The sequence below is a fragment of the Sceloporus occidentalis genome, unplaced genomic scaffold (genome assembly GCF_023333645.1).
Source record: "Sceloporus occidentalis isolate IW3139 unplaced genomic scaffold, rSceOcc1.0.p SCAF_6, whole genome shotgun sequence".
In the NCBI taxonomy this organism is placed as follows: Eukaryota; Metazoa; Chordata; class Lepidosauria; order Squamata; family Phrynosomatidae; genus Sceloporus; species Sceloporus occidentalis.
In genome coordinates this window covers 9,892,393-9,907,580 of record NW_028316986.1, presented here as the reverse complement: position 1 = coordinate 9,907,580, position 15,188 = coordinate 9,892,393, and the positions used below count along the sequence as shown (strand labels likewise).

Below are 15,188 nucleotides of genomic sequence, written 5' to 3'. Positions count from 1 at the left end.
GGATCCCATGGACAGCCAAAAGGACAAACAAATGTGTCCTAGAGCAGATCAAGCCAGAAATCTCCCCAGAAGCCAAGATGAGCAAACTGAGGCTGTGGTACTTTGGGCACATCATGAGAAGGAAGGACCCATTGGAAAAGACAATAATGCTGGGAAAGGTGGAGGGAAGTAGGAAGAGAGGATGGCCACTTGCTAAATGGATGGACTCTATTAAGGTTTTATTGGGTTGCAGGAATTAAGCAGAGCAGTGGAGGACAGAGGGTCTTTGAGATGTCTCATCCATAGGGTCGCCATGAGTTGAGATTGACTCAAGGGCAGTTAACTACAAAGATGCACATTTTCTGTGCTAAGTCAAACTATCCCGGCTTCTTTTTGCTCCAATTTTAAGCCCGGTAGTGCAGCTTCATTTCCATGTCCAGCCCCTTTCAAGACGTGCATCATCTAAACAGCCCACCTTCAAAGCGGATGAAAACCACTTGATTTTGCCCATCTGTTTCCCCCCTAATTTGCTCAGAGGTTGAATTGGCTCCTCATGCAGCAGGATAGACATTTGTCATGATCATACAACAGCAGTAATGGTGTTAATAGTGCTGATGATACAGTGGCGGAGAGGTGTGAGATCAAACTCCGGAAACACCTGTTTCAAGTCTGCCCTTTGGAGACACATCCTGTGAACTCAACCCTTGATGAGGAAGTACCTTTTTCAGGCAGGAAATGTGTGATTCACTCTTCGGGAAGATGATGTGTTGAAATGTTAAATGTTAAAATGAGATGATGTGGTGTGGAGCCGCCTTCTGTTCCTTTTTAAATTCATTGGGCAGCGTTAGAAAAACCACCATGTCTTGGCCACACATATTGTATATATCCCTGTTGGTAATATAGGGATATAACAGTAGCCTACCTTACAAGGTGGTTCTGTGGATTATGGAGACTGTCCATGCAAAGCACTCAGCTTAAATGTTACAGGGGTGCCAAAGGAAAAGATTAGTATTTGCCATGCTCTGATTTGTTCATGTAATAGGAAGTAGAATTTAAGAATAGCCTCAGAGACATGGACTTCCTCTTTTTGCGCTGTGAATTTTTTTAGTGATTACCGTAACTATTTTAAGAATCCAGCCTTCCACACATTGCTGTGATGTATTGCAATATTGCACCTGCAGCTCCTGCTTGTGAACGCATTCCTCATTCGTTCCAATGGAAGAGGAGAGTTGTACAGACACATTTCCTTCTATGTGTGGAATGTTGTCTCTCTCCCTTCATTAAAGTGAAAAGGTGATGGTGGCATGAGTCAGAGAAATCTGCTTGCCTATCAAATCACTACAACTGCAAAAGCATATCAAAAGCATAGCATATATAAAAAAAATAAAAAAAATAAAAAGCTTTTATATCTGGCTCAGGGGTCTAATATTTAGCTGGAGCACGATCTCTTTGGGAAGTTCACCTGAGCATCAAAATGAATGGATATCTTTCTTAGGACTTTATCACACAAGACAGTAAATCACAATTGGAGCAGGATACAGTCAGCCCTCCATATTGACAGGGGTTCAATTCCAGACACTCCCCCCCAACAGATACCAAAAAAATAAAAAAATAAAAGTGCAGGACCTCAATTAGCATCAATGGATGCCAAAGTGTTTGTGCCCGCATCAGCATGGCTGCATGCACAGCCCACCATTTTTAATAATGGGACTGGGCCATCCATGGATGCTCAAATCCTTAAATGGTTAGCCCTCCAATGTAGAAAGCCAACTGTAATTGCATCTTTGGCCAGGGCTTATCACAAGATGCCAACCTTCTTCTGTTGTTCTCTTAGTGAGAGATCATTTGAAAAGTGTTTCTTTTCATGAACCCTCTGTGAATGACCTCCTTTCATGCTACTGTTCTGCTACCATTTGTAGTGCGATCAGTTCTGCCTTAATGCCAATTTTGGGTGGTTAGTAGGTGGACTTTGGTGCCCTTTGCTTACCAGTGGTCAAGGGAGAAGGAGAAGGCATCTTTGCCTTCCACCGTTGCCTACCCTTGCTGAAGCTGAATGCAGAGCAATCTCATCTTCCTCCAGGACTATCAGGGGACCCCAGGGGCTCACAGACATTGTCTGTTGCTGTGTGCCCAGCTACAAGAAAAGAGTGGGATTCTTTTCTGCTCCCACTCACCCACCCCACTCTCAGTTTCCATCCAGGGGATGGCTGCCTCAGCTAAAAGGTGGAAGAGTGGGGTAAGAAAGGTACCAGAGGATTTTTTTTGACAATACAGGGGGCATCACTAGGGGTGTGACAGGTGAAAACCACACTGGATGACTCCTCAGAGGAGTGTGTTACCCAGGGCACTGGTGTGAAAGGGCTGCCTTCCCAGTCTGGCCAGTTTGCTGGCCAGGTGGGAAAGCAAGTCACCTCCCTTTCTCACCCAGCCAGATCAAAAAAAAGGCTGTTGAAGAGAGGAAAGGGAGTATTAAAAATGAGCCACCCCAGGTGTCAAATAGTCCAGGTATGCCACTGTGACAGTATTTTATAATGAGACTTCCTTACCAAGGATTAGCTAAACGCAACAGGGGCCTTGTCCTATATTCAAGTTGGCAACCCTAGGAATCATAGAATCCTAGAGTTGGAAGACACCACAAAAGCCATCCAGTCCAACCCCTGTCATGCAGGTACTCACAATCAAAGCATCCCTGACAGATGGGCATCCAGCCTCTGTTTAAAGACCTTCAAGGAAGGAGACTCCATCACCCTCTCAAGGAGCGTCTTCCACTGTTGAACAGGAGGTCTACACTACTTGAGGCCAAGAACTGGATTTAACCAAGTGTCTTCATGTTTAGAGTAAGGTCGCCAGGTGTCACTTATTATAAGACCTGTCTTTGATTTGAGGGTCAGAAAGCTTTCCCTTTTATATAGACCGAACAAGATGGCCCCAAATCCTGTATTTTGGTTTGGAAACATTTCATAAAGGCAGAAATGTGTGCATCATGCAATCTACACATATGGATAATGTGTTAATTTTTCAGAGAAAGAAATGAATCTGTGCTTTCAATTCAGTTTCAGTACTTTCAGTTTAGTATTTAGCTAGAACACAAATTGGTTAATAGCTGCTTCCTGGTTGTCAACACTGCATGCTATGAATTTTGGCTCTCCCTTGTTGCTGTTTCAAAAATCTGACAACACTAATTGGTAATGGTAGGGGCTGCCTATCTATCCTCCTAATATACGTTAACTGTGCACACTTTTTATTTCTGAGATGGGCCTGACAAATTTTCTTTCTCTCTTTGAAGATACATATAGATAGATCGATATGAATGGTAGCTTTGCCTACAGGACTCCAAAGCCAATATGAAAAAAGATTACCTTGACATACAAACTTCTTAGGGCTGAGATCTGTAGACAAGCTTCTGTTCTTGTTATGTCAGAGCAGTGTACAGATATTATAAACATATATACACACACACACACTTTCATGCATGCACATAAACACACACACAAATTCAGCAATTTTGCAAACCATAGTGGAAGAAGTGTTACATCCCACACACTAAGTAAATAGGTTCACAGTTGTAACGGAAGCAATGTTCTCTTTGCTGGTATTATTTACGTCTTATCAACATAACGTGGGTAGCTGTTGCATTTGAGTATTCACTCTGGCCTGCCCTGAGCAAAGAAGAAATCAGCCCACAAAATGCACACAAAAGAAGAAATCTGAAGGCCAGATTTTAGCCCACAAAATGCACATAACAGAAGAAATTTGAAGGCCAGATTTTTTGAAAATTTCCATTTCACTTTAGCTCAATATTTCATGCTTTTTGCAACTCCTTTTTGTGCCGCAGAAAGGCCAGATCAGGGCTGCAGCATGTAGTTGCTGCAGCCCCAATCTGGCACTGAAAGGGGTGGTCTGTTCAGCCCCTAAGACAGCATTTACCTTCTTTGCTGCAGCACATTACTCCTGGCTCATGTTCAGCTTATGATCAACAATAATCCTACAGTCTTTTTTTTATATGTAGTACTGCTGAGCCAAGTATCTGCCGTTTTATACCTACAGTATGTATTTGGCTTTTGTGGCCTACATGAAGACTTTTACATTTGTCTCTCTTGATTTACATTTTATTAATTTCAGCCCAGTTTTCTAGTTAATCAAGGTCCATTTGAGTTCTGTTCCTGCCTTCCAGTCTAACCCATACTTTCTTTACAAGCCTCTTTTTAATTCCACAGTATCCGAAGAGCAGATACTGGCTGTTGATGAGTATGAACTCAATGTGGTCCGGCTTTGCTTCGAAGCTTTCCTCTGTGATGAACATGGCAACTGCACGCTCGCTCTTCCTCCGGTCATCTCCAACCCTATTTATGACAACCGTAAGTATTTGTGAGTCAGGTTGTGGAGAGTGATGTCAGCATTTCTACTGATGCCTTGGGTTGTTTCCAGATAGAGCGTTCCATGCACTTCAAGTCAAAAGAAACCATGAAGCAAATTCATTCCATTCTTCCTCAACAGGTGTGTGTGTGTGTGTGTGTGTGTGTGTGTGTGTGTGTGTGTGTAAGAGAGAGAGAGAGAATATTAAAAAAAGAAAAAGGTGGTTGAAGCAACAGGGGACAGGTGAGAGACTGGAAGAGAACATTCAGACCAGAACCTGAGAAAAATACTTTTGGATATTACAATTTCCAAAATCCCTCACCACCATGGGAACTGGGTAAGGTTGCCAGCTGTCAAACCTAAAGTTCCTTATTTGAGGTCAGGAAAGCTTGTCCCTTACTAGATTGTCATCAATTATAATTGATATCCTTTATTTGAGGATCAGAAAGCTTTTCTCCTATTGAACTGGCAAATGTCCCTTATTATAAGGGTTATCCCCTGTTTGAAGGTTGGAAAGTTTTTATTTTTACAGACACTGAAAAGGATGCAAAAAAAATCTTGTAATTTGGGGTGTGGATCCTCCATAAAGACAAATGTGTGCATCGTGTAATTTATGCATGTGGACAATATGTTAATCTTACACAGACACATATGGCTAAGTGAACTGAGGTCAATACAGTTGGTGCTCCATATTTGCGGCTTTGACTTTTGCAGATTTGATTATTTGTGGTGTTCTCACTGATAAAAAGAATAGTGTTTTTTATTTGTTGTTTTCTGACATTCACGGGGTCCTGTGCCTCTAACCCCAGCAAATGTGGAGGGACCACTTTACTTTTGTTTGGTATGTAGTTAGAACACATGTGTGTTGTTAAGAGCTAGTTTATGGTTGTTAACCCTACATGTCATGAAATTTCACGGAGCCTTGCTGTCACTGTCACTGTCACTATTTGAAAAACCGGGCAATACTACCAGTGAGGGATTCTAGAAGCAATGCCTTGGAAAATAGTAACTTTTCCATGCTCTGGCCTGGTCTCCCTCTTTCATCAATAGCTTGTCCATGGGTTCACATTCAGCCATTTTCTTGCCCTCCCCCTTTCACACACCACTTCAAATGTCCAGTTAGCACAATTTTATGACTACCTGGCACAGCCCCAGTGGGCAGTGAAAACAAAAAGAGCCTCATATGTAGAGCCTTGTTTGGAGTGTTACAGAGTTCATACAAACTAGTACTAAGCTATAGTTTATGACTGTAGCTTGTTAACAAGCTATAGCTTCAACCAGGGCAAGGGAGTTTCCACCCTGACACAAAGGAGCCCTCTCTTCTAAGTCCTACATATTCCCCGTTGGGAAGGGGATTTCCCTTTACCTAATTCATTTTATCCATTGGGAAGGGAAGTGATGTGAGGTTCTCCGCTAACCCTCCACTGCCGTCAGTGTGTGGATCTTCTCCTGTTCCACCACTGTGGCCACTAATTGTGGGTAATTCCTAAATGCCGTATGGTTCCTGTACAAGATTATATTCACCTTGCTGGGGATGCTTTGGCTGGAGATCCTGCACTGAATAGGGATTTGTGCTCAGTTGCCCACGAAGCCCCTTCCAATTCTATGATTCTGTGATTCATCAAATCTCTCCACTGGACACCACCATCCTGTATTAACTGCTGCTGCTGCTATAGACACTGGTTTTAAACTCAGTCTTTTTAATATGTAGTGTTCCCAGAGGTTCAAGTATCTAATACAAAAATTACAATTTGTTAAGCAGAGGTTGAACACAGCATCAATGAACATAACATCATAGACTACTTATTCAATGCATAAAAACCTGACTGATGCTCACTTCTCACTTCTCTCTCTCTCTCTCTGTCTCACTCATATCCTAACTCACTCTAACCCTGAATCTAACTGTCCTCTATCTCTGACCCTAATTTTCCTAACCTCTATACAAATGATCTTGTAGCTCCTTTGAGACTAACTGAATGAAAGACATTGTTGCATAAGCTTACGTAGACTTGATCTACTTCCTCAGATGCATGCAGTGAACTGATGTCATCTCTTGCTGCTCCCCAAAATCCAGACTATGACTTAATAGGGAATATTTGGGTTTGCAAACCGTATGAATAATTATGCTCTGTAGAAATGAGAGCTAGTGTTGTGTAGAGGTTTGAGCATTTGACTCTGGAGACCAGGGTTTCAATCCCTGCTTTGCCATGGAAATCCATTCAATGATCTTAGGCAAGTCACACTCTGTCATCATCAGGGAAAAGCAAAACTCCTTCTTAACATATCTTGCCAGGAAAAGTGTGTGATAGGTTTGCCTCAGGGTCACCATGAGTCAGAAACAACTCGAAGGCACACAACAACAACAAAAATGTAAAGCATTCTGTCTAGTTTTGCAAACTATATTTCAGCACATTTAGTGCAGAGGAGACACCTGTCCTCTGAAGAAGAGCCTTGTAGAACTTCCTCTCCCTCTGCCTCTCTGCTCTATTTTTGAGAAAAGTTACAGTAACAGCCTGCCACTCCTCTTCCCTCCACCAATTGCTGTTTCCTTTTTCCATCTAGGTTCTCCCAATTCAGCAGAACTGAGAATCTGCCGGGTGAACAAGAATTGCGGAAGTGTGAAAGGCGGAGATGAAATTTTCCTCCTATGTGACAAAGTTCAAAAAGGTAGATGGCTCCCTCCAGATTTTCTCATGCATGGTTGGGGAGGGGGTGGAAGACCACATCTGTTATCACTTACCCATGCAAGAATGTATGAAAGCCCAATAATGGCCACACCAACACCAGAACAAAGCAAGCTGGGATCCAGCTAAGGCACAAGCCAGTGGATGAACTATGATAAGGTGAACTTGGTTATCATCTGACCTAATGATATCAGCAAGATCTCCCTATTGAGGGCTTACATGGAGAGTTTTATGCAGAAGATGAAACTCACAAGAATCATCTGATCTTCTGGGCGGCTTCATATCTGCCCCGGTTCCTCCTCAGATTGCTAAGACCAGTGCAAATAGTCATCAACTGCAGGCAAATAATAGAAAGCAGAACTGATCCTTGGTTTTTGGATTTCAAGCTAACAATGGTGGTTTCTTTGCTTTTATATTTGTTAACACCTACTCTTTGTCTTTTTGGTGGCCAGATGATATAGAAGTGAGATTTGTCATGGATGACTGGGAAGCCAAGGGGATTTTCTCACAAGCTGATGTGCATCGCCAAGTTGCTATTGTCTTCAGGACTCCTCCTTTTTACAAAGACATCTCCGAACCTATCACAGTGAAGATGCAGTTGCGGAGACCTTCAGATCAAGAAGTCAGTCACCCTATGGACTTCAGATATCTGCCAGAGGAAAAAGGTACAACAGCTGTCAAAGATGGACACCCATGACCTAAGAGAAATTACTAGGCCGCACCTCTCATTAGCCCACAACTAAGCTAGCTAGTGTTGATGGGAGTTGTGATCCAAATATTAATATTATTATTATTAAGCTTTATTTCTAGAGCGCTGTAAATTTACACAGTGCTGTACATACAATCAGTTAAAATAGAATAGAATAAACCTGCCTAAGGCATACATTCTACTAAAATAATTTAGCAAAATATATATTAATACATATTAACATTAAATAATAAAATATATCAAGCAAATAAAAATAAACCTATGATAACAATCCAGTGGTGTCTGGGAACACTTCCCTAAACAGTATTGTCTTTAACTCAGCTTAAAGCTGGGTAAAGAGATGATGAACTAAGCTCAGGAGGGAGGGAGGTTCCAGGAGTGAAGAGCAGCCAGTGAAAGGGGAAGATTTGGGCTGGAAAAGAGAAAATCCTTGGCTGGGACAACAGACCTTGATTTCCAGAACCGGGAAAGCGAATGGGAAGGTTAGGGGAAAGAAGCTCCAATAAATAAGGAGGGGTCAGCCTATGAAGAGCTTTAAAATCCAACAACATCTGGAGGGACAAAAGGTGCCCGCCCACCCTACAGGAATATGTGTTCCCACTAGAAAATGAAAATGCTGGCTAGAATCCTGCTTTAGATTGTTAGTTTCCTTGCACGTGTGTTTGTACTTTTTTGGCCATAATGGCTGTCATACTTTGGGCATATTGACATGACCCACTGGAAAAGATGATAATGTTTGGTAACGTGTAAGGCAGTAGGAAAAGAGGAAGCCCACACTAAAGATGAATTGATTCGATCGAGGAAATCACACATCTGAGTTTGCAAGACCTCAGCAGGGCATTTGATGACCAGGGCTCTTGAAGATCTCTCATGCTTCCTCAGGTTTCCTTAAAAGAAAGCTGACTTGACAGCAAACAACCACGGCAACAAATGATGAATGTATTCAGTTCATGGTTACATAAGTGGAATTCCACAAATGTAACCATTTCACATGGCCCTAAATCCTGTTGTTAGTTCCAACTAGAATAAATAATAATAATAATAATAATAATAATAATAATAATAATAAATAGTTTATTTATATTTCCCCCCTCTCCCTGCAGTCAAGGCAAGATTACACCCAATAAAATGAATACAATAAAAATACAAAATACCATCAATAAAATAATAAAATTACATATGGATCATAGCAGCATAACAATCATAATCAAGGAATAGAGCCATTGAATCAGTCAGATTTGCCTCTGTGTTGATTCCTCATCCAGTTAGTGCTATTCTAGTTGAGAATAACCACTAGGATTCCAGCCATAAAGGTGTACATTTTTGAGCGGTGTATTCAGTGTACCGCTTGATTAATAGAAATTGCAACAACAGCCAATGTGCATTCCCCATTGCACAACTGAATAATAAAGAAGTGCATTGGCAGTACACGGTTGGATAGCAGAAGGAGGGTGTAGTGTAACTACCATGTAACTCTGTCAGTGTGGATTTACTCTATGCATGCATGATGTAGGGTCTCAGTGATTACCGTACATTTGTGAACTCTGACAGTATTTCACTACCCATATTGGCTGGCAAACTGGAGGAGCTGTGTTCCAATAAAAAGCAACTTTCCCAAGCTTTGGATTTCCCTCCCCCCCCCCCCCCCGGAATCTCCTGTCGATCAGTATATACCTCCCTGTGCTTGCTTAGGGGATTCTGGGAGCTGTAGTCAAAAAGGGTAACATTCCCAAGTTCTGGTTCAGGCACATTTGGTATCTTGGGATTAGCTAGCACTGTTCAATCAAATCTCAGGCTGATTTACATAGGAACTAAAGAGGTCACTTGGTTTACAAGAAGCTGTTCTTGGAACCACTTCCTCATTCATGCCTACAAAGTTATTCTAGCCAGGGACATTTCTTTAACCTTTGCTTTAGTCTTGTTGGTTTTTGCTAGACAACTTCCTCTTCCATTGCTATAAACATTTACTCTCTACTGAAGGAAAAGATGCATTCTGGAATCAGATGTGCAAACTTCTTTTAATTTGGGAAATCCCCGGTTATTATGCCCAGCGCCAGCCAGGACTTTGCTGCCTGAGGTGAAGCGGAAAATGGCGCCACCCAAAGCCTGCCAAGTTATTTTGCCATATGAAGCCAAAAAAAGAAGTGCCATGAGCATTTCTCTTTGTCACTCATAGCAACATCAAATTAAGAACAAATAAAATAATCAACTGTCTGCTGCCTCAAAGGAGTGGTTGCCACACCTTGCCATAATAGTAGCCTGGTTTGTGCTTCAAAGTTTAGAAAAGTTACATTTTGGGGGCTACAAACTCCCAGAATCCACCAGAAAGCATAGCCCCTACATAAAGCCTTGAAGATGGGCTTGTGGCATGAGGGAGAAGTGTCCATGTCCTCTGGACCATATGTCACCTTCTCCTGCTACATGAGATACTTTGCTGTATATCCAAATGTATAGTTAAACAAAATTCAACATGTTTTTTTCCCCCGGAACTTCATGTGTCCATGTGTTTTTATGCTTTCCTTGCTAACTGATGCTATTTTTTTTCTTCTTCTTTTAAAGATCCTTACGGCCATAAGACAAAAAAACAGAGAATGCCAGTGGGTTTACAAAAGCTCATCCAAGACTGTGGTAAGGATGCACCCATCATGGGGTTTTCTTGGCAGGTTTCTTCAGAGGGATTTTGCCATTGCCATCCTCTGAGGCTGAGAGAGTGTGACTTGCCCAAGGCCACCCTTAATTGTTCACGTTTTTCACAAGTCAGTTTCACATGCGATATTTTGATTGTTAAATGCCAACGTCATTTTTGGAAGGCAACAACAAATAGTTTTTAGTACTTTTCATTTGATCGTTTTTGGTTAGTTGAAATGAAGTTTTTAAATTTAAACAGTTCAGTGAAGTAACTAACAAAATCTTGGAACATTTTGCTCAACATTTTAACGTCTGTGAATCAGTTTCCTTCAATGAGTTAATGTTATCCAATTAGTGCTACTATTGCCATTTGCACGCTATGAAAATGCACAAATGCACAAAAGTTTGACTGAGTTCCTGCATTACATTCTTAGCTGGGTAAACATAGCTATGAATTACTAAAGGAATCAATTCTCGAAATACATCTTAAATTCCAAGGAGACTTGCTTCTCCTCATCACACCACAGCTCAAGGGTGAGAGAGGACTTGTGGTGTCATCCTGAAGCACCACACTTAACTATGCCACAGACTGCCATTGCTTAGAACGCATTGTTGGCGTTTAGTATGGGTTTCAGGGGACCATTAGGATTGGCGTCACCCAGTGCATTGACTCATGGTGTCACCCCTCCATTGACCTCTTCCCATACCACAACATGGTATTGCTGTGTGCCTTCAGGTGGTGACCCTCTCATGGGGCTTTCTTGGCAAGATTTGTTCCAAGGAGGTTTGTCATTGCCTTCCCCTGAGGCTGAGAGCATATGACTAGCCCAAGGTCACCCAGTCGGTTTTATGGCTGAGCTGGGAATTGAACCCTGGTTTCCAGAGTGTCAGCCCAGTGCTCAAACAACTACATTACACTGGCTCAAATCCTCAGTGATGTTCTTGTACTAACATTACTCATAAAATGTAATTCCCGTACATGGCTATGAGGTGACATAAACAACTAGCAAAATTGAAATTATATCTTTAAATTACAATGTTGTATGCACAGCCCAAATGTATTTACATATGCATAGTTTCATGTGGTTAAAGTGAAAATTTGGGAAGATGTGACATTTTTAAAGAAAAAATTTAAAGAATATTTTTATTTTATTTTAAATTTTAAAAACGCTTAAAGCCTGAGGCCTCTTCTTTCTCCTCCCTCTGTGCATCACCCCATCTCTTTCTTACACTGAGCTCCTGTGTTTTAAAGGGATGCAGGTGAATGCAACAGCCTGTTTCTGCCAAAAGGCAAATGTTTGGGAGGCATCCCACATAGATTGTCATCTGGTGTGTCCTGCACCCCCATAGTGACACCTAGTAGGGGACATTCGTGATTGTGGCAGTAATGGACTCATAACTTAACATTACAGATCTTTAACTGCTCTGTATTCAGCTATGCTATGTATTCAGAGTGCCACAATCGTGAATACATAGCATAGCTAAATACAGAGCAGTTAAGGGTCTGTAGCAGATTAGTCCACAACTACAATGCAGGATGCCAGCTCTAAGTGTTTTTAATAGAACAGTTCATTTCATTAAAAAAAAACCTTTGCATTTACTTTGTTGTGAGCTGCCTTGGGTCCTACATTAGCATAAAAGAGGATATGAAATAAATAAATACTTTTGTTAAAAATAGAGCATGATAGGATGTTGTGGAGGTGGGATTGAATTCTAGAAGCTGGCTTTTACATGCCCAAGTGGCATTTGCAATATATCACCTCCAAAACTAATGCAGCGAGTGGGATAAAGGGGCTTTATTGGCACAGTGAGTGGCATTGTCCATACTTTCAAAAATCACCTTTTTAGGGCATTTTAAGGCATTTCCAGAGGTATTTTTGAGAGGGAATTAATCACGTCTTTCTTATCAATCCTAAGAATCTTTTTTTATTTAAAACTGACAGAAAGTGTGTGTGTGTGTGTGTGTATAAAAACAATGAGCAGCACAAGAAGCAACATGAACATGTGTTGTAATGAATGAAGGTGACAGGTTACTTTCCTAGCACCATGAGTAATGGAAATGAATAATTTTAAATTATTCATTTTAAATTATTTTAAAGCTCTGATTCAGAGCTCCCCAAGCAATGATTCAGATTCAATTCCAGTCAACTATTGCCATTCTACTCTACTCTCCTGTTTCCCCATTTTCGTCATCTAGCCAAACCTCTATAGCCTAAACCCAATTGCTAGTCCAAACTGGGGCCAATGCTATTCAACATCTTTATCAGTGACTTGGATGACAGAATTGGGGGTATACTTACCAAATTTGCAGATGACACCAAATTAGGAGGAATAGCTAATACTCCAGAGGACAGGATCAAAATTCAAAATGACCTGAATAGACTAGAAAGCTGGGCCACAGCTAACAAAATGAAATTCAACATGGAAAAATGTAAGGTACTGCACTTAGGGTGGGAAAATGAAATGCACAGATATAGAATGGGGGACACCTGGCTGAATGAAACTACATGTGAAAGGGATCTGGGAGTCCAAGTAGACCACAAGTTGAACATGAGTCAACAGTGTGATGCAGCAGCTAAAAAGGCCAATGCAATTTTAGGCTGCATCAATAAAAATATAGTGTCTAGATCAAGAGAAGTAACAGTTCCACTCTATTCTGCTCTGGTCAGGCCCCACCTGGAATATTGTGTCCAGTTCTGGGCACCACAATTCAAAAAGGACATTGAGAAACTGGAGCGTGTCCAAAGGAGGGCAACTAAAATGGTGAAGGGTCTGGAAACTATGCCCTATGAGGAACGACTTAGGGAACTGGGGATGTTTAGCCTGGAGAAGAGAAGGTTAAGAGGTGATATGATAGCCCTGTTTAAATACTTGAAGGGATGTCATATTGAGGAGGGAGCAAGCTTGTTTTCTGCTGCTCCAGAGACTAGGACTTGGAGCAATAGATGCAAGCTGCAGGAAAAGAGATTCCATCTCAACATTAGGGGGAACTTCCTGACAGTAAGGGCTGCTGGACAGTGGAACACACTCCCTCGGAGTCTAGTGGAGTCTCCTTCTCTGGAGGTCTTTAAGCAGGGGCTGGATGGCCATCTGTCGGGGATGCTTTGATTGAGATTTCCTGCATGGCAGGGGGTTGGACTGGTACTTGCAGTCTCTTCCAACTCTATGATTCTATTATTCTATGATTCTAAAGCCATTGAATCAGTGAGGTTTAGACAGTAAATGTAATAGGCAGTTGGATTTGGACTTGTATCCAGAACGTACTGACCGTACAATTGACTGTTTGGGTTTTTTTTGAATGCAGAGTTATCTCATGAGGATTATTTTTGTATTTTGGCAAAAGTTGGGGATCCACCGAAAACACTGATATTCCTTTTGTGTTTCTTCAGAACAGAAGTTGCTATGAGAGGAAGTTATCTATGATTAACTTGTTTTTAGTGAAGTATGCCTAGGCTAACAGCTTTTTCTTTTTCTGGTAGGTTCACATGAGAGGCCTAAAGCTGGTTCCATGTTCCAGACTGCTGCCAACGAAGGAAAGATGATTAAGAAAGGTAGATACGTCTTGCCCAATTTTCTTCTTTTAAAATTCCCTCTCTTTCCTATCAACTTCCCATCTCTGCTTCTCTTGCGGACACCTTGCCACAGTGTGTGAGAATCCCTGTAATAGGGCTAAATGTTCCTTTGCTTTTTTCTAAGTATTGTTAACTTTCTTTCACAGAAAGGAATATGTATCATCCCCAAAACGGAGCAGTTACCATTCCAATGGAGAGAACATCCATAAACACCCTTCCAGCACAACCATATTATCCTCCAACAACAAACAACCACTGTCCCAATGGGCGCCCTGTCCCAGCATGTCCCATCAAGCAGAGCGGATATCTACCATCATGCTGGCGTTCCTCTACTCCCTCCTTTAATGGTTCCCTGCATGAAGGCAGCTTCTCAGGGGATATGTTGATTCATGCCTTTCCGAATGGTGGCTCTCCATCGCTACAACTGGAACAGAGCCTGAACTGGGCAAATCAGAAAGATAAGAACATATACAGCGAGTTCATAGGCACAAGAAACAGCCAGGAGTCATCATTATCATCCTTATCAACATCAGTATCTCAACCAGACCTACTGAGTGTCTCCAGCACTGTTGCCAGCCAGCCCGGTAATTCCATCAACGTCACAATGGCCAATGGCCTCAGCATGGAGATGGATGATGCCCAATGTTCGAGCGTAACCTTGGGAAAGGCCTCTTTTGCCCAAGTTTTAAATGCAAATGATCACAGGCAGCAAGTACAACCCATGCCGCATCCTAGTCCATTGGCAGAAGCAGTTTGCAGCTCCGCTTTGAATTCCATGTCCAATGCATATGAGTCGTTGTCTTTCTCTTATCTGGATAGTCTCACTGAAATGAGACCACCAAGCAACCCTGGTCTACAGAACTCAGTCAGTATGTCCAGTAACCAGTTCTTCAGTACATATGGCACCCAAGATGAAGAGTACCTTAACGCCTTGAAGGGCAGTTTTGATGCCATGCTTTAAAAAGTTTAAAACTTTCAGGTTCAACTAGACAAAGATGCTTGGTAGGGTTCTATCATGGTTTCTTTCACTAGGAGAACTAGTTTTTACATGGCTGCAGTAGGATAAGTCAAATTTCATCTCGGGCTATCTTGTATGACATGTTTTAAATGGTAATGTAGCTATTTTAGGCTTACTGATTGCAGGGTGATCAGATAGATTTTGTATCTTGCTTTGTAAAAAGCATTCCCATATTTTGTGCTGCTGGGAAAAGTTGGTGGAGAACATTTATTTATTTTTTTTAATAACATTTTTTAAATTGT

At 41.6% G+C, this 15,188-nt stretch overlaps 1 protein-coding gene across 1 annotated transcript in view; it reads left to right on the top strand.

Annotated features, from left to right (window-relative positions):
• The window catches only part of REL (REL proto-oncogene, NF-kB subunit), a 51,446-nt gene extending 36,258 nt beyond the window's left edge, over positions 1-15,188 (top strand). The window contains exons 4-9 of the mRNA XM_089528285.1: positions 4,197-4,337; positions 6,898-7,002; positions 7,472-7,684; positions 10,288-10,356; positions 13,836-13,907; positions 14,075-15,188. Coding sequence (XP_089384411.1) covers positions 4,197-4,337; positions 6,898-7,002; positions 7,472-7,684; positions 10,288-10,356; positions 13,836-13,907; positions 14,075-14,889 — 1,415 coding nt within the window. The 3' untranslated portion in view covers positions 14,890-15,188. The remainder of the gene's footprint in view (positions 1-4,196; positions 4,338-6,897; positions 7,003-7,471; positions 7,685-10,287; positions 10,357-13,835; positions 13,908-14,074) is intronic.